This window comes from Nuphar pumila, chromosome 13 (genome assembly GCF_984573655.1).
Source record: "Nuphar pumila chromosome 13, dmNupPumi1.hap1.1, whole genome shotgun sequence".
Lineage (NCBI taxonomy): Eukaryota > Viridiplantae > Streptophyta > Magnoliopsida > Nymphaeales > Nymphaeaceae > Nuphar > Nuphar pumila.
Window position 1 is genome coordinate 2,558,146 of NC_143261.1, and position 20,126 is coordinate 2,578,271.

General features: G+C 38.5%; 2 protein-coding genes across 2 annotated transcripts in view; both read left to right on the plus strand.

Annotated features, from left to right (window-relative positions):
- Nucleotides 1–2,569: 2,569 nt before the first annotated feature.
- LOC149817502 (uncharacterized) lies at nt 2,570–2,938 on the plus strand. The gene has a single exon (XM_089985423.1). It carries the CDS (start codon nt 2,570–2,572, stop codon nt 2,936–2,938), a length of 369 nt encoding a protein of 122 aa, XP_089841549.1.
- Nucleotides 2,939–17,810: 14,872 nt separating this feature from the next.
- LOC149817503 (putative serine/threonine protein phosphatase 2A regulatory subunit B''delta) overlaps nt 17,811–20,126 on the plus strand; it is a 60,691-nt gene continuing 58,375 nt past the window's right edge. The window contains exon 1 of the mRNA XM_089984261.1: nt 17,811–18,439. Coding sequence (XP_089840387.1) covers nt 18,290–18,439 — 150 coding nt within the window. The 5' untranslated portion in view covers nt 17,811–18,289. The remainder of the gene's footprint in view (nt 18,440–20,126) is intronic.

Genomic DNA, 20,126 nt, shown 5'->3' on the forward strand with positions numbered 1-20,126 from the left:
TTTTTCCCGTTCCCTGAGTTTGACCCAGACTTCACCACTAGTGTGAACCAGTTTTTATGATTTGATTCAAGATTTGCATAAATGTTTTTACTGAAAATATTATTTTAAAATACTTTATTTAAAAAATTACATCAAATTTTTGGCGTTGTTGCTGGGGAACGATCATTAAATACGAGTATTCACTTTATAACCATTAAGTGTTCACGTTTATTTAGGTTGTTAGTTTACTTTCTGTTCTTTATTTAGGATTGCTTAATTTTATTTACTGCTAATTATTTATGATTGTTTAGTTTCTTTTCAGCATTTAGGTTTAGAACCACGTGTTTGCACACCCTAGATACCAGCTTACCTTTCTTGCATGATCCACCTGCTAAGCTACCCTTAGGAGGTGACTGCACACGATTGGTATCGTACTCATAGCTTACTTTTCACAAAATATATGTTAGGTGCAAGTGTGTAGTGCTTGTTTATTGCTTTCTAGTTGTCTTTTTCTTTACTTGCTTTGTTGTTTATTGTTATTTGACCACTTTGCATGTTAGGTAGATAGAAAATCAGTTTCTTTGAATGGTTGTTGCACCGGTCTACCCTCAAGTGCATGCAAGGGCGACGCTCGCTTGACTTTGAGCATGTGCAGACTTTAGAGGGCCCTGAGTCTCTTATTAGGAGAGCCCGTAGACCCAACCCCATGGTTGAGGATCAGCAACTGACACATCCCCTCGGGGAGTACTTTATTCACAATGCTTACACTCCCGCCTCCTGCATCACGAGACCTGATGTGGGAGCTAATCATTTTAAGAACAAGGCCAATGTCATTCAAATATTACTATCATTTTATGGCCTTAGCAATGAAGACCCCTATCATCATCCTGAAGAGTTTCTCGAAATCTGCTCTACGGTGCGGATCAACAATTTCGAGGATAATGTGTTGAGGTTGATGTTATTCTCATTTTTCCTCAAAAACAAAGTCAAGCATTGACTGGAGGCCTTAGATATAGTTCAAATTACCACTTGGGAACACACGCAAAGAGAGTTTCTCAATAAATATTTCTCGATTGGTAAAACGAACCAATATCAAAAAGCCATCTCCAGTTTTTCACAAATTGAGGAGAAACAATTTCATGAGATATGTGAAAGGATGAAAGATCTTTTCTGAAAGTGTCTCCACCACCAGGTGCCCCGTTGGCAACTGGTGCAATATTTTTATGACGGATTGACTGGGAAGAACCGTCAAATGGTTGATAGTGTCTGTGGGGGCACTTTTATGCTGAAGAGTGAGGATGAGGCATGGGTCCTGTTTGAGACCCTGAGTGAGAATTTGATGCACCACACTTCTGCCTCATGATCTGAGAGGGCTACACCTGCCCCTGTTGGAGCCAAAAAGGCTGGTATCTACGAGTTAGGGACGAACCTTAAGTTGCATAACAAGGTCGACCTATTGACCCATAAATTAGATCAGCTTTTATTGAATCCCTCCCCAGCCATGCAGGTGTGTGTGTTGTGTGTTAGCTCAGCACACCATGTCTTTGACTGCCCTGTGGCGTCACAATACCCTGAGTTTGTTCAAGAGCAAGCTCAGATGGCGCAAGGTTTTACCATGTTGCACCCAATCCTTTTTTAAATACCTATAATTCGAGTTGGTGTAGCCATCCCAATTTCTCATAGAGAAATCCATAAGTCCAACCCTCCATCCCTTCCCAGAACCAACCCAGGCAAGGTGTTTATACGCCCTGTTTTCAGAGATCTAGCTACCTCCCAACCCAACCTTCCTATAGTCAGCCTCTGTCCCAGGAGTCTGCTTCTAACCAGTCCTTCGAGGACAAGATATTGCAGGCTTTTTCGAACCTCAAGGCGAACTTGAGTTCTCACACGCACTCCATTGCAAAACTTCAGATGCATATGGGATGACTCATCGAGGCTCTTAGCAGGCGGAGCGTGAGGGATTTACCTAGCCAGCCATTGGTTAACCCTAGGGGTAAGGAGCCGATGTATGGCCTACACATGATAGATGCCCATCAAGAGCAGGCTCAAGCAGTTATAATTCTTAGGAGCGAGAGAGGCTACAGAAGAAAGTGAGAGACCTAGTAAAAAGCAATCAGTCCCTACTGATATACTTCAGGAAAGTGAGAAGGCTCTCCCATCTGAGTCTTCCAAGTCTTATATCCCCAAAGCCCCCTTTCCTGAGACGTTAAAGAGAACGAAGTCGTTCGGCAAGCAAGGAGTGAACATGCAGGAGATGCTTGAAATTTTCAAGCACGTTCAGATAAATCTCCTTTTGCTAGATGTCATCTAGCAAAATCCTGCATATACAATGTTCTTGAAGAAGCTTTGTACGCAGAAAAGAAAGTTAAGGTCCCACGTACCGAAGAAGATTTATCTGACTGAGCAGGTGAGTGTGGTGCTACAGTACCAAACTCCACCAAAGCTCAAGGACCCAGGGACTCCTATTATTTTGTGTGACATAAGAGACATCACTGTTGAGCGTGTTTTGCTTGACCTTAGGGCAAGTGTGCATATCTTGTCAAGTTTCTTTTATGACAAATTCAGACTGAATTAGATGAAGATAGCACCTATGACACTGCAGCTGACAGACAGATCGATCAAGGTCCCACGAAGGATTCTTGAAGATATTCTAGTCAAGGTGGAAGACTTCTACTTCCCTATTGACTTCATCATTTTGGATATGGAGGGAGTGGATGATATGAGGCAGACCCCCATCATTTTAGGTCGCCCCTTTCTGGCCACCGCCAATGCAAGCATCAATTACCGCACAGGCGCCATGGATGTTTCATTCGATAACAGGAAGATGGGGCTAAATATTTTTCATGTTGTAATGGGCCCTACAGGTGGTGAGGATTCTTTCGAGGTCGATCTCATTCAGGACCTCGTAGAAGCGGAGCACGTTTGGACGTTGAGTGATCCACCTCAGATCTGCCACTGACCATCCAATTGCCTATTTATACTCATGCATAACCTAAAGAAGCTGACACTCCTGAGTGTAAGTCAGGTCTGCGAAAATGATGACAAGGAGAGTCTGATCTTTTCCTAAAAAAGTATACTTAAGTGAATCTAGTAAGAGCTTTAACTCAAGTTCGGGAGGACTCTCAATGGATGGTCGAGCAGGCTTCTCTGTCAAATCAGGGAGTGGTTTGAACTACCATGTCCACTACACTTCTCCAATCAATCTATGAAGCAGACCATAGTCCTCTCCCATGAGTGAAGCATCATCCTCATCCTGAGGTGGGCCACTCAACGTCCATACCGGCTCCGCTTCTACCAAGTCCTGAATGAAATCGACCTGAAAAGAAGCATCCGTTCTTGTAGGGCCAATTGCAGTATTGAAAATGTCCAACCTCATCTATTTATTGCCAAATGAAACATCCATCACACCAGTGCGACAATTGATGCATGTGTTGGCAATAACCAGGAAGGAGCGATCAAGAATAATAGGTGTCTACCTCACATCATCCACTCCCTCCATATCCAAAATGATAAAGTCTACAGGGAAATAGAAATCTATCACCTTAACCAACACGTCCTCAAGAATCCCTCACGGGATCTTGATGGAGCAAGCTGTCAGCTGTAGGGTCATCGGCGTTGGCTTCATCTCCTTTAATCCAAATGCGTCATAAAAGAAACCCGGCAAGATGTTCATACTTGCCCCGAGGTCGAGCAAAGCACGCTCGATTGTAATGTCTCCTATGACGCAAGAGAAACTAGGAGCCCTTAGGTCCTTGAGCTTTTGGTGGAGTTTGGTGTTGGAGCACTGCACTCACCTGCTCAGTCAGATAAATCTTTTTCGGTACATTGGACCACAACTTTCGTTTCTGCGTACAAAACTCTTTCAAAAACTTTGCATATACATGGACTTGCTGGATGGCATCAAGCAGTGAAAGGTTTATCTAAACGTGCTTTAATCTCTCAAGCATCTCTTGCATCTTCACCCCCTGCTTGCCGAACGATTTCGGCTTCTCTAGCACCTCAGGAAATGGGCCTTTGGGTATATAGAACTTGGAAGGCTCAAATGAGGGGGTCCTCTCGCTTTCCTGAGGTATGACAGTAGGGACCAATTGCTCAACATTAGATCTGTTTCTTTCTTTTGCAACCTCCCTCGATTGGTACTGCTTCTCACTCTTAAGGGTTATAATCGCTTGGGCCTGCTCTTGATGGGCATCTATTCTATGCAAGCCATGCATCGGCTCCTTACCACTAGCACTACAAGAAAAATGTTAATTAGCGACGGAAATTTGCGACGGATTTTTTCCGTCGCAACTTTGCGACAGATTAGCTAGAGAAAACTTTCTTCATGAATCCGTCGCTAAGTAGCGACGGATTAGCGATGAAAGTTGTTTCATCGCTAATCTATCGCTAATTAGCGACGGATTAACGACAATGATTTTTTCATCGCTAATTCTCAATACAAGAAAAACATTTTAGCGAGGGATTTAGCGAGGGAATTTTTCCGTCGCTAATTAGCGACGGATTAGCGACGGAAAAATTCCCTCGCTAATTTTCGATTTAACAAAGCGCGAAATTTTCCCTCTCTCCACGTTCGAAATTTAAATTGGCCACGCTCGATTTAAACTGACTTCTTCGGAGGACGGCGACGTCGGAGAGCATGACGGCGACGAGGCAGTTTCACGGAGGACGGCGACGTCGGAGGACGACGACGTCGGAGGACGGCGACGCCAGAGGACGCTGGAGGACAGCGACGCCGGAGGATGCCGTCTCACGGAGGATGCCATTTCACGGAGGACGGCGACGAGGCAGACGCAAAAGCGGTGGCCGGAACCTCAGCTTTTGGCAGCTCGTTGGAGCCGAAGATGGCGGTGCCAGCAACTGCAGTGGATGAGAAGAAGTGGCCAGCCTCTGGACTGTCAAGGAACGACAATATTGAAGACGGAATGTTGTCTTTCTCCTCTGCGATCGTCCTTTCGCCCGGGGTGAAGTCGGAGGGAGACTCGAACCACTTTAACCTTGAGGCATCGGTGCGGGAGGCCGGTTCACGGAGGACGGCGACGCCGGTTCACAAAGGATGACAACACCGGTTCACGGAGGACGGCAACGCCGGAGAGTATCGGTTCACGGAGGACGATGACGCCGGTTCACGGAGGACGGCGACGCTGGAGAGCAATGGTTTTGTGCAATGCCTGTCGGGTGCGGTATAAGTCCGGCTTATTGCTGCCGGAATACCGCCTGACAGGGATCATTTTTTTTATTTTTTTTAAAAAATTTAGCGACAACTTAGCGACGGACATTATCCATCGCTAATTTGTCGCAAATTAGCGACAGAATTAACGACAGATAAGTTTTTTCGCTAATTAGCGAGCAAAAATTCGCGATGGTCTTTATCCATCGCTAATCCGTCGCTAAACTGTTTAGCGACGGATTAGCGATGGATAGAGACCATCTCTAATCCACGTTTTTCTTGTAGTGTAGGGTTAACCACTGACTGACTAGGCAATGTCCCCTTGCTCCGCCTGCTTAGCACCTCGGTGAGCTGTCGTATTTGTGTTTCTAATTTGGTAATAGACTGCATATGGAAGCTCATATTCGCCTTGATATCTGAGAAGACATGCAACATCTTATCCTCAAAGGATTGACTGGATGCATGCTCCTGGGATGAAGGCTGACTAAATGAAGGTTGAGTTGAATGAAAACTAGATCGCTGGAAACCAGGCGCATAACCGCCTTGCCTGGGTGGGTTCTGGGAAGGTAAGAGAGGATGTTGTGAAATAGATTTGGTGTAAGTTTTATGAAAAAAAAATTTAAAATAATATTTTTAATAAAAACAATGTGAAAGTCAGACACTAAATACTAAAAACTGGCTCACACGAGTGATAGAGTCTGGGTCGATATCAGGGAACGGGTGATGGATGGTTTCGCCAACCCGGGTTATAAGTACTGGAATATGGTTTGGGCATGAGTTTAGTGAAACCTTGCACCATCTGAGCATGCTCCTGAACAAACTCAGGCTACTGTGACACTGTAAGGTAGTCAAACACATGGTGTACTAGGCTAGCACACAACGCACACACCTGCATGATTGGGGAGGGATTCGACAGCAACTGATCCAATTTTTGGGACAGCAAGTCGACCATATTTTGCAACTCAAGGTGTATCTCTATCTCGTAAATGCCAGCCTTCCTCGCTCTATCTTGTGCAGATGAAGCCCTCTTAGATCGTGAGGTCAAAGCGTGGTGCATCGAATTCTCAAACAGAGTCTCAAACGGGGCCCACGTCTCATCCTCACTCTTCAGCATGAAAGTGCCCCCACAGGCTGCATCAACTATCTGACGATTCTTCTCGGTCAGCCCATCATAAAAGTAGTGCACCAGTTGTCAATGGGGCACCTGATGGTGGGGACACTTTCGGAGAAGATCTTTCATCATCTTCTATATCTCATGAAATTGTTTTCCCTCAATCTGGAAAAAGCTAGTGATGGTTTTTCGATACTGGTTTGTCTTACTAATCGGAAAGTATTTCTTGAAAAACTCACTTTGCATATGTTTCCAAGTGATAATTTGAATTGTATCTAAGGCCTTCATCCAGTGTTTGGTTTTGTCATTGAGGAAGAACGAAAACAACATCAACCTCAACGTGTCATCCCTAAAATTGTTGATCTGCACCATAGAGCAGATCTTGAGGAACTCATCGAGATGATGGTAGGGGTTTTCGTTGCTATGAACATAAAAAGATGGTCACATTTGGATGATACTAGCCTTGATCTCAAACTATGGTTCTCCTACAATGGGTCTAGCGATGCAGGAGGTGGGAGTATATTCATTGAGAATGAAATACTCCCTCAGGGGATGGGTCAACTGTTGATTCTCAGCGATGGGGCCGGATCAATGGACTCTCCTAATAATAGACCCGAGGTCCTCAATAGGCTTAACAAGCTCGGTGTCAAGCGAGTGTCGTCCTTACATACACCTCAGGGTAGAGTGGTGTAGCAACCATCCTAAAACAAGGGCTTTCTACCTACCTAACACGCAGTATGATCAAACCACAAGAAACCATGAAGCGGGTAAAATAATAAAGCACAAAAGCAGTAAACAAACACCACACACTTGCACCCACATAAATATTTTGCAGAAAGCAAACTATAAGCATGATACCAATCATGCGCAGTCACCTCCTAGGGGTAACCTAATAGGTGGGTCATGCAGAAATAGTAAAGTGGTTTGTAAGGCTCACAAGCACATGGTTATACAATCCTAAGTACTGAAATAAATTAACAATCATGAGTAATAAGCAAGAAAATAAACTAGCAGTCCTAAATAAGTAATAAAAAGAAAGCTAGCAATCCTAAATAAAATGAAAACACACAATATGCAATAAAGTGAATACTCGTATTTCTATTATCGTTCCCCGAAAATTGTGCCAAAAATTTGGTGTAAGTTTTATGAAATAGATTTTTAAAACAATATTTTCAATAAAAATAATATGAAAGTCAGACACCAAATACTAAAAATCGGCTTGCATGAGTGGTAGAGTCTGGGTCGATCTCAGGGAATGGGAGAAACACTTTGTATTTCACAGAAAACTAATCTACTCTTTATTGCCTTAAAAAATAAAAGTAATTAATTAATTAACTAAGAGTGTGATCCTCTATGAAAAGCATAAACCAATAAAAATAATTAAGTGACCTTATTACAAACCCAATAAATTAAATAGACCTTAAGCTAAAAATAAAAGAAAAAAAGGGTCTTCAATTCTTGAGCTTCTAGTCCCTTATGTCTTTGATTTATGATTTTTCTTTTCTATTGAGGGCTCCTTGAGGAGCTCAAAGGGCCTTTTGAGGATACCTTTTAGGGACCTCAGAGGGCTCGTTTGAGGGCTTATTGCACGTCCAACCATTTTCCTGCAAAACAAAAACACAGAAAAGTATGCCAAAATCTAAGGTTAGTTTTATGAAAAATCAAGAAAAATAAGAATCTAACAATATAATCTAACATGTAATCCTAAATCACTAAAAGACAAATTAGCAAAACAAACTAACAACTATGTAACAAATTATGAACAAACTAAACTAACATGTAACAAATTGCTAACAAACTATGAAACAAATTAACTAAAGCATGTAAGAAACTAATTATTTAAAACAATATAAACAAACTAGCTATTTGAGACAATCAAATGACAAACTAATTATGAAGTAACAAAAACGTGAACAACACTACTAAATAAAATATAACTAAACTTACAATAAACTAAAACTGATTAACAATCTTATCTTAAGAAAATGTGAACTAACCTAACCGACTATGAAACATTAGACCAACAAATTACGTATAACATGTTTAAAACACATTAACTTCAGAAATTAAAACATTGTTAACCTAATGCAGCTTTGTTGAATAAACAAATAAACTGCAGAAACCATGAATTAAACAATGACGAATTAATTAGAATGTAAAAGAGAAAAAGTCGATTGCAAACTAATTAAATAAATAAGCAAATAATGAATCAACACTTATCTAACAGTGCTTAAAAAGAAAACTCTAATTAGATCATGCCTATGATGATCGGCTATACAAGGTTAATGAGATGCTTATGTTATAACGCTGCAATAAAGAAAATTGAGAGACTACATGATCAGAGGATCACACAGGTAGTTTTCTTGCTGCAACTTGATAGAGAATTTGTGAACACACCAATGCACACTTGTTGATGCTATCATGCTAGGTGTGATCTATAAAAAAAAATGTAAAAACAATGTGACAAACAACTATAATCTATGATCAAACTATTGACGACAATCGAATTTTTAATATATGCTAAATAAACTATTCAAACAATAACTGATTTATGATAGAAAACTTGCTAAACTAATGTTTACGATGCACATGCTCTAATCTAATATGTAAAATCAAGAGAATGTAAAAATCAGATTGTTCTATATGCAATAATGATGATGAATTGAAGTATGAAACCTGCAATGAACCTAAAATAGCTACAGAGATGGGTGAGAAGAAGCAAACCTTATGATTTACCTTCGATGGAGAGGTTGAGAGAAAGAACGCGGTCTCTCCTCCAGGTTGCACGTACTTTCGATGATGAGGACAAGAAAAAGCCAGTGATAGCAGGGATTATAAGCAAGACGAAACAAGATAAAAAGAAAAAAATGAGGGAGGAACCAGCCAAAAGTGAAACGGGGGAAGAAGAGAAAAAGGGGAGGGAGACAAAGGACGTGTTTTTCAAAAGAAAGGATGTGGGTTGCAGCTAAAAAAATAACGTTTATACTAAAAATTTTAGGTCACGCAATTTCTATGGAAGTTTGGATAGTTTTCAAAAATTATAAAAAGGGTCTTCCTCTAAAAATGAGTTTTCTACAAAAACTACTTCTGAACCGATTAAAATTAATTAATTAACTCCTAGTTTAATTAGACTTCAACTTAAATAGTCCTAAACTACTCTAAATACTGAAAAATGCAAGGAATGGCTTCAAATATGCGATTTTACCTATATTTTGAATTTCAAAGCCGTTTCTCAAAAACACTGATAAGAATGAGTTTTTAATGTGATTTTTCACTGGATCATGCATAAAATCGTATGAATAAAATGCAAAATATATGCATGATCACTCCTCTTGTTTTTGTTTTATTGCTCTCAGTTTTGCTTTAGGTATGTGCCCACCCTTACCTCAATATGGCTCAGCTACACTCCAATGCTTCAATTGGTCTTCACTCCTCCTAGGTCAAACACCCCCAAACCTTTACACTGGTTGGGCATTTGCTTTGGTGGGTGCAACACTTCAAGTGATTGAGTAGAAAGGCACCCCATCTGCTTTGAAAGTGCAGCAGGTTGTTGGTTGAGTCTCTTGTGACAACTAATGCAAGAGGTCGTTGGCCAATGATGTGTGTGTGTGTGTGTGCAATTGCGCCCTTAGGGAAGTGCAACATTTGTTCATGATGGCAAGGCATCATAGTCATTTTTGTTATTGCGCTTAGGGAATTCAAATGGGCCATTTCCCCCTTGTCTAATGCAGCAAGCTTTGAGATGTTTGGAATTTTACCTTGAAGAGTAGTTTTTATTGCATAATTTCCTCTTATAAGTAGCAAGCAATCACTTCCTTTCTATAATCTCCAATCCTTGCAGCAATTTAATTGAGAATATACGTTAGCCAAGGAATAGACACATCTATCTCAATTGCCCTCAACCCTACAAGAGTCCACTCGAACTCTTCCAATGTTGAGTTAACATTCTTCATATGTTGCTCCATCGAGGGTTTGCCTTGGTCATCCTTGTAGATCTTCATGCAGGTGCATAGGTTGGTAATCCTTGCAAGTGCTACATCTACCGTATTGATACTTGCATCAGATCAAGTGGCACTCATCTGATTGATCATCACATGCATCTAATGCTCAAACCTGCAAAGTCGATCAAGGAGTTGTAGATAGCCAACGATCTTCATGTTGCCAATTTTGTGTGCTTCAGCGTGTGGTGTTGGCTCTGATACAAAATGATATAAGCTGATGAGGAGTGTCATCGAGCATGCATTGATAGGTTGCAAGTGTACGATAAAAGACGATGGTAGTGAGTGAGAGATGAGAGATAATGCTCATTATGTAACGCCCCAAAATCTCAACTTAGAAAATCCTTTAGATTTTTAGTTTTTTTTTTTTTTGAAATACATTGTGCAAGGCGAAAAAATATGAAGGAAAAACAAGTGGAAATTTAGGACGGTTTACAGAGTGAACAACAACAAGATGAAACATTTTATTAATCACAGTTTTACAAAATGATACACGAGAAATATACATCATTTCCCTTTTACAAAAGTCAACTGTCAAGATCTCAAGGTTCTAGAGTGTGGGTTTAGTCATCCTTCGCACATCGAGCTCCATCGCACCACGAGAAGTCACTACCTGTATCCCCATAAAACGGGGTAAGGAGAAATCCTAAAAATACGGGACGTTGTCCAGGGAAGCAAAGATACCTCCAAAAGTCTTATGCTGAAAATCCATTTATGAGAAGAAATGCTTATTACAGCATTGTATATAAGGTGCCAAACACAGTGCTCACTCCAATATGGATTCAAGTCCCCAATTGGACCCAAATCTGACTCTCACTAAATTTTCTTTTATACAACTTGACTCGATGGAGCCCTATTTGTATGTCGGTCCATGTAACGATCTGAACCGAGGCCTCTCGAGCCTGGATTCGTGAACATTAATTCCCAAAGAAAAATAAACATCAAGTTTATTCATTTAACATCAACATAATCATTAGTTCTCATCTAAGTTCAAGGATCAAACTACATGTCCATAACATTAAATAAAAAACATAAATAAAGCAAAGTATTCCAAGTACTTCTAGATCCACCAGTAGTTGAGGCCAAGTCCACGAGTCAAGTTCTCATGTCTGCAGCTGGTCCTAAACCTATAGTTGTAACCAAGCGGGGGTGTGTCTACAACTCAGTAAGTTCTTATTTATAAATAAGATACGGTTGTTACAACTATAGTAAGCTCTAGGCTCCTATTCTTAATTTAGTTTGCTAACTATGCACACATGTTTATATATTTTATCTCTCTTTACTAATTCTCTTTCTTCATTCTCAATATCGTACTCTACACTAATCGACTTTTTTGAAAATAGTCTCCTGGGAGGTAGCAACCATGTAGATAACTCAAGAGTCTACGATATTGGCCAAACATATGAACCACTCATAACAATATAGTCCAAACCGGTTCAAACTATGGACTTACAACCATTACAGTTTTGCTCACCAGTTGCAAGCCGGAAGCCCAAAAATGAGATAATTGTACCCGTTAAGTTTAAGTATTTTAAGTAGAAAGTAGTCAGTGCAAGATTTTTCAGGTTGTATTGAGAGGAACCAGCTGCATTCACTTTAGCTTTAGATAGGCATAATTAGAGAAATAGGAAATGTAGAGTTGATCACATGTAGATCGTATTAAAGGTGCAGAACAAGTAGGGCTTTGGTGATACTAATTAGTGCACATGATATCCTGATCTATTGCATAAAAAACATCAAATATGAACTGTGGTGCTATCTCTGTCTTTGATGTCCTAAAAAAAGATCAATTCTACATTCAATTTATGCATATGGTTCTAATGCAAGGTTGGCACACTAGGAAGCGAAAGCAGCAAATGATATAGGAAGCGAAGGCGATAAGTCAGGTATTTTAAAATTTATTGGAAGCGAGAAGCAAGGTATCAATTTGAAAGCGAAATAGGAATAACAAATGAAGTAATACAGGAACAATGGAACAAGGAGCAAACAACAACAACAACAACAACAACTACGCCTTCATCCCAAAACAATTGGGGTCGGCGATATGAACCAAAAAAGAAAATCATTCTGGGTCTTCCACATGAATCCTTCTCCTCCAATCATTTCTATCCAATGCCATGTCCTCAGTGAGGTTCAAAGCATTCATATCCTTTCCTATCACCTCCATCCATGTCTTCCTAGGCGCACCCTGACCTCTTTTAACTAATATATTTTTCCATTTCTCCATCCTTCTAACTGGAGTATCATTAGGCCTTCGCCAAATATGTCCAAACCACCGTAAACGATTCTCTCTCATCTTATTTTCAATGGGTGCAACGCCTACCTTCTTACGTATATCCTCGTTCTGAATCTTATCTTTTATTGTATTTCCACACATCCATCTCAGCATACGCATCTCAGCTACACTCATTTTTTGAATATGATATCTTTTGGCAGCCCAACATTCCGTACCATATAGTAAAGCGGGCCTAATAGTCGGCCTATAAAACTTTCCCTTCAACCGCAATGGCATTCTACGATTGCACAACACTCAAGTTGCACTTTTCCATTTCATCCACCCAACCTTTATCCTATGATTTACATCTCCATCAATTTCTCCATACTTTTGAATGATAGATCCCAAATATTTGAAACAATTTGTTACCAATTTCACGACTGTGTAGTTTAAGAATTAATTTTTTGTTAAAACTTAACAATGATGGTCACCAATTTATTGAAAACATATGGCAAGGGAGTGGGTGCGTGATAGGAAGCACATGGAAAACACAAAAAGAAACTTGAGAAAAATATATAGGAAGCATGTAGGGAAGCATAGACGACGTCTGGGAAGCATAGGAGAAGGGTGGTAGAATCGAGACTCCCATGAAGTTTTGGAAGTGGGGAGTATCACGCTTCTGGGAAGTGCGCTTCCCACCTACCTAAGAAACTTCCCGTATCTCTGTTCTAATGTGCCACCATGTACTCCCATATACGTAGGTTCTCTTTGAAGTTTGGTACTTGTGGTTCTCTTTGACTGAAGACTTATGTGGTTGCTTTTAAGTCTGTTAACATTTTGTTGTTTCTACTCTCCAACTTGAGTTCAATTTTCATGTTCTTGGAGACTTGCATGAAGAAATATAATAGACCTGGCCATTCTGTCAGGTGTGGAGACTTCCTTCACCCTTGCCATTTTAACAGATCTTACTAAAGTGTGGTTCTGAGCCTGTATTCTTAATATCTTCAGTGGATGCTGAAAAAGATTGCTCCTATCTATTCTTTTTTTTAGTTTTTCGAGATGTTACTCGTTCTAGTAATTTTAAATATTCATAAACATTCAACACTGTTAGTTGGCCCAACTAGTTCAAATACATTGCCCCTTTTTAATTTCGGGGAATTTTGCTTGAGCTCATTCTAATATCTTCAGTGGATGCTGGAAAAAATTACTCCTATCTATTCTTTTTTTTAGTTTTCTGAGATGTTATTCGTTCTAGTAATTTTAAATATTGATAAACATTTGTTAGCTGGTCCAACTAGTTCAAATACATTGCCCCTTTTTAATTTCGAGGAATTTGGATTGATCTCATTCTAATTTCAGTTGAAAGAGTAAAAATTGTGCTGCTAGTTTCCTGTTGCAGTCAAGGTGATATCCTTAATTCTTTGACAAAAAAAATCTTTTTTGACTGTCTTTTATTTACAGCCTTGTCATAGTATGCCTTTATATGATCTGCATGAAATGCTTTGCCTATTTGGCATAAAAAATTGTTATTAACAAGTAACTTCCAATATTAAAATATCTTTTAGTGAATGCTTGGATGTGTCTTTACTTTTTGTTGTATTTGCTTACAGGGCAAAGAACATGTGATTGATAGCTGGGAATGGTGGAATTCATTTCGTCTCCTATGTGAGCATCATAGCCAGTTATCTGTTGCTCTTGATATATTGTAAGTGACAAAAAAAAGGACCTTCATTGGAAAAGTGGTGATTTTGATGTTTTTGCTGCTTCAAAAATGTGTATTCTCTTATAAAATATTTTGCTTTGCAAAAGTTGAACTAAATCTATGGTACTCATGCAACAGGTATCAGGACCCTTTAATTTATCTTTTTCATGTCTGTGTTACATGTTAACACTCATGAAACACACATCTGCTCTGTGGCTCATCTTACTTTCTTGTGGCCTATGTTTTTCATGTTTATGTTAACTGTGAACACTTACGAACATCTCAGTCCATGTTCAAAGCTGCCAAAATGAGTCAATTTGTTATAATGCTATGCTGTAAATTTTGGTTTTCATCTTAATTCAGAGGTTTAGAGTTTTCGTCACATGTTTTTCTTGTAAGAACGGAATTCTTGGCATGAATTTCAATAATTTTTTTATGAGTTTATCCCATGATCAAACCCTCCTAACCGTGGGTTTGAACCATATCTAAAGATCCAAGAAAAAAGAACAATTTCTCCAAAGGAAAACCCTCTTGGAAATCGAGTTTTTCATAAAAACTCAGTTTCTTAGAAAAGAAATCTATAAAATTTATAAATATTTAAATTATGCTACGATTTTCTTGTAAGTATCTATTTGTATTGGCAGGATATATTGTTGTAGACCTTCTGTAAAATTTTTGTGAATTTCTATGAATAAAATCTTGAGATATTATGAATTTTGGAAATATCGAGTTTTTTTAGAAATGAAATTGGTAATTTTAGAAATAATATAGATTTTGTGGTTAGATTTATGCAATATTTGATGGTTTCTGATAGATTATGATTGGGTAGATATTTTGTGATTTTTGTAGTTTTTTTTTTTATATTTTATTTCATGTATATTATATGTTTTAGTTAATTTATTGTGCATTTTGCTGAAATTATTCTTGAGAAAATAAAGCATATGCGATATAGGCATATTTTTCTGACCAAAAGGTTGAGAAAAAATATAATTTATCTCAAATTGAATATGTCAGGTCTACCTGTGTATTTTATTGTGTTTTTTATTTTAAAATATGCAAGAAAAATCATGGGTGTACGGATTTGGGTGGCTTAGTTTGACCCGACACGAATGCATAGACCCAAAATTACAGTTTTTCGGTCAGACCTTTGACCAGTAAAATGTTCGTATTTTCTTCATTCGAAGGAGTTTTGACAAATGGTTTATTGTGTTGGAATGCTAACAAATTTTTGCATCTATTGTAAAATTTTGGGCTTTGTTTATGAACTAAGCACGACCCTGTGACAATCGGAAAAGAATATGACATGTCTGTAGTAAAACGTTCATAATTTCCTCATATAAAGATTTTTCATGAACGGTTTGCGACTACGGAAAGTTGAAGACATTTTTTATATACTGTAAAAATATCAACTCTGTTTACCGAACATAAATTTTTCTGTAAACTCTGTAACAGTCTGACAGAGTTAAAGATTTTGCTAATCAAGATCGGTTTTTGGACAAAGGGTCGACATATGCATTGTTCGCATGTTTTTCTTACAAATTTCTTTGTTTCGAACATCATGTATTATGTGGATATGTATGCAAGTCGGATGTTATCCAGAAGTATGCCTAATACATGAATTGTTAATAAATGGTTAGGCATGATGCCTAATAAAGCCTACACATTAAGATAAAGGATCAAAAGGTCCAATGAATGCAAGTTTATGTTTACATTTCAAATATTGTGTTGGTTGCATGTATGTTCATGTTATGATGATGATGATATGAATATTTCAATGATGTGGATGCTGAAATTCATGTTCTTTATTGCATTGGCCATGTACATGCATATGTGTCAACTGAAGCACGAAAATGAATACGTTTTTCATCTATGCATATGCTCAAGTTTATGTTATAAGTATAATTAAGTGAATATTCCAATGCTTTATAAGAATGCATTCATTGTCCATAAAATGGCTCAAGTTTTTGATGTTGCATAAAAATTATGAATATAATCAAGTAATCACTTGACATTAAAGCTCAAGATACTTGCTAGGAGAGTGACAGATGATACAAAACTTTGTGGAGCAAGTATGTTTCGAGTACGGAAGGTTGCTCCTCCCCTCTCATGATTTTACAAAGAAACTTCTACATTAGGCTGCAGCGCAGAAGGCAAGGTACTCATGAGAAAAACTAGTGCATCGAGTTGAAAGGTATTAGGAATCTCTCTCGTATTAACGTCCCTCACTCCATCTTAGTAAATGAGCTTGGCCAGGCTAAAGCCACCCCTATATGTAAAACACTGTCTGTGCCATGGTCTTGATCTGAGAATCTAAGCCTGTGTCGTATCAGCTGAGCTAAGAAGTGATAACATAAGATGCATGTGCATTAGTCAGTCATCACATGCATCATTTAAGAATGAAAATTTAATTAAAGATAAAAATTTATGCACGCATTGAAGGACTTCAGCATATGGTAAGTCATGCATTTTTATTGCTCATGCATTTTAATTTTTTGAAATGTATAAATTGATGCTCTCTTGTTTAATTTGGTTGATTGAATAAGCATGACTAGTTGTGTAATTGTTTCAGTTAATTCCAAATGCTAAACTATGAAATTTTTACTGAATTTTTTTCTTTGTATTCCTGTCTTACAAGTTTAGTATATCTCACTCTACTAAGACATGTTTTGTCTGACCCTATATGGTTTAATATTTTTCAGGTAATGAGGAGTAGCTTACATGCAAGAGCGGGAGGTTGTGATGGGAACTTAGCCTACCTTTCCTTTACATTTACAAGTTTTTTTAGATTCTGATTTATTATTTGATTATTATGTCAATAGACAAAAGTAATTAATATTTTGAATGATTGTGAACCTTGATTCATTTTATGCATGATGAGATATATTTCTTTTAACTTCTCACAATCATATGGTTATATATAAATACGAAAAGTAGCACATCAACTTTTAGGCCTAATGAGTTTTTTCACTGTTATATGTTAAAATATTCAAAGATATTAAAAAAATCTACCATTTTCGAGTTATAAAATTTGAGGTGTTACATTGCAACTATTTTGAACTTGAGTCAATTGGACCCTGCAGCTTGGCCCGTTTAGCTGTCAATTCAAACCCGAACCAAGTCAAGCCCTGGCTAAGGATGTAAACACTTGGGCTTGGATGTGGCCAACACCATATTCTATTAATCCAATGTTGGCTAAAGAGATTCAAATTCAGATTTGGATTCGGATGGTGAAAGCTCATACTACATCCGTTTTTTTACATGCAAATAGAATTAGATATCCATCAAATTCTGATATTTTTTGGATTCAGTAGCAAAAAACCGAAACCATTTCAGCATCAGATCATAATCGGACATGATTTTGGCTTACCAAATGCAACTAAATGGAATTAAATTTGGTGGGATATCGGAACAAATCCAATTCATTGACATCCCTAACCCGAGCTGATTTCGGACCCTCCAAACCCGGTTGTGGACACGCTCCGAAGTCCGAACCGAATGGCAATACAGGCATTAGAATATCAAAGCACAATCTCGTCCAATGCGCGAAGAACATCGCAAGGGTCCAGTGAAACCCCGTTTTTAAGGGTATAACCGTAATTTTATACTAGTAAATAAAATAGCGCGGAGCGCCTATTCCATTTGCTTTCTTGGGTCGAGGGTTTCTGTTCTTCGCCTTCTGAGGAAGACGCTTCCCCGGAACCGATCGGTCGAATCCCCGCCGTCTCCTCGCTTCCTCTCTCCCAACGCCGTTTCTTCCTCCCTCTCCCTCCCTTCCTCGAATTCTCGTTCAGATTCGTCTCGCATCTCCTCTTCTGGCTTCTATCGATCGGAAACGCTTCTCCCCTTTTTTTCTTTCTTGTTCCATCTTGATGCCTAAATCGGCATTACTTCCGATGAATCTTCCCGAGAGCTACAGAAGCAATCTAGGGTTAGGGTTTCTTTAGGCGTATTCGCCGAATTCTTTCCGAGTTTTATCTCTGTTTTTTTCGTGGGTTAGGTCTGCGGGAATCGGGCTGAATTCTGTGGAGTTGGTGCGATCTAGGGTTTTCGTTCTCCCTTGGGTTTCATGTGGAGATTTACCGGTGCGATTTGGCATTGTGGGGAGGTTTGATCGGACATGGAAGTGGAGTCAGTGGGGGACGTCGCGGTGCTTGATCCCGACTTGCTGCAGTTGCCGGAATTGTCGCCGATTGCTCTGAGGTCGAATATTTACTTGGTGGATGAGCTTTTCTCTCAGTTTCTCTCAATCCCGGAGACCGGTCGCTTGGTATGGTTATCCGCGCTTTTTTCCTCTTCTTGTTCTGGACATTTGCTTGTTTTACCCTAAATTTCGTGATTTCTTACGGAGATTTTGGTTCATACTGGTGTGGATCGAGAGTTTGAAAAGTCTGTCATGCCCTAAAAGTGATTGTTTAAAGATGATCAAATTGAGCTGGTAAAATGGCGATATTAAAAGCGTATGTTATTTTATCTATTTCTTCTTGTGAATGAGGACACACAAATAGATATGCTAAGAATAAAGGAACGAAGAAAAGAAACACCAAAATTTTATTCTTATTAATATCTGAAAAAGCATCGTGAAGTTTGGATGAGAGGTCTTGAGTCAGAATAAATGCTAATTTATTGTCTTTCATTGTAACTGATTCTTATTCATTTTTCAAGGTTACATACTTGGTGCCATGCATATGCCTCTGATCATCATAATCTGATATCTTGCTGGGAGCATGCTGTCCGCCCTGAAATCTCATAGATTTTGAAAATACCTTGTAATGAATGATACAGGCTCATGTCTTCTACTCTTTGTTTATTGTTTGGGCATAATGCCCGTTTACTAGCCTAAGAAGTATTCTATTATTATTTGCAGTGACAAATAATTGAAAATTCTTTGGTAGCCATTCATTTGGCTGAGATGAGCAACACAGTGATTGCATTGTCTTATGCAGCTAAAATATTAGATTAACATTCTGTGGTAGGATCGGAATACCAGTTACAATACCCATGAGCAAAAGTGGAAACCTTCCCGTAGTATCAGCTATTTATTTCACTTCCCTCCCCATTTCAAGTGGTCATATGCAAATATAAAACGGCTTCTTGTCAGTATGTTCCTAGTAATGATTTGAGGGGGCATGTTGGCAGTTGGTACTCACCATTGTCTATATACAAGCATGTTTGATTTTGATCTTGCATTTTATTTCACCAAAAATGACATTTTCCCCCTTTCCTCTTTTGTCTGTTGGGTTGATCTCTATTCTCATGTTGTATGTGCACTTATTGAATCCAAGCAACTGGCCAAGTTTATAGTTGAAGTTGCATAGCCTTGGAAAGTTCAAGAAGTCCATTCATCTCGAGTTAGGCATGTATTGATTTCCGTTAAGTAAATCACAATTATATGAAGGCTGCAATCGTACACACAAAACAAGATTCTATTTGTAGTCATATCAATATAAGTGGTCATGCATTTACTTTTTGTACGATTTAATCGAATCGTTGGAACCAAGGTTGTAAGCATCGTATCGTTACCCGTATCGGTCAGGCCCAAAGTAACACCGTATCGTATCATATCGTATGTAAATTTTTAATAAAAAATTTCCAAAAAAAATCAAGAAAAATAAAAAAAAACTAGCAAAATAAAAAAAAAATCATTTCACATGAAACAATGATGAATTGCACAAAATACAACCATAAAATCACATATGAAGCATTTATGTCTCCATGAGCTGCTATGAATGGCATGCATATCTCATAAGAAAAATGTAAATTATGAAATGATAAACAACAATATTAAGCTAACAAGTCATAAGATCCATAACAATGCATTTTTACATAATCAAAAACAAAATCCCCAAGTGTTTCTCAATACTTTAAAATTTTACATAACCATTTTTTTTAAGTTCAAAAAAAAATGAAGACTTCTTCTTCTTCCAAGAAATCAAGCCCCAAATCACTCTCAAGTT

What these genes read in the sequence shown, in the direction of transcription:
- LOC149817502 (XM_089985423.1), top strand. Translation starts at nt 2,570, where the DNA reads ATGACACTGCAGCTGACAGACAGATCGATCAAGGTCCCACGAAGGATT.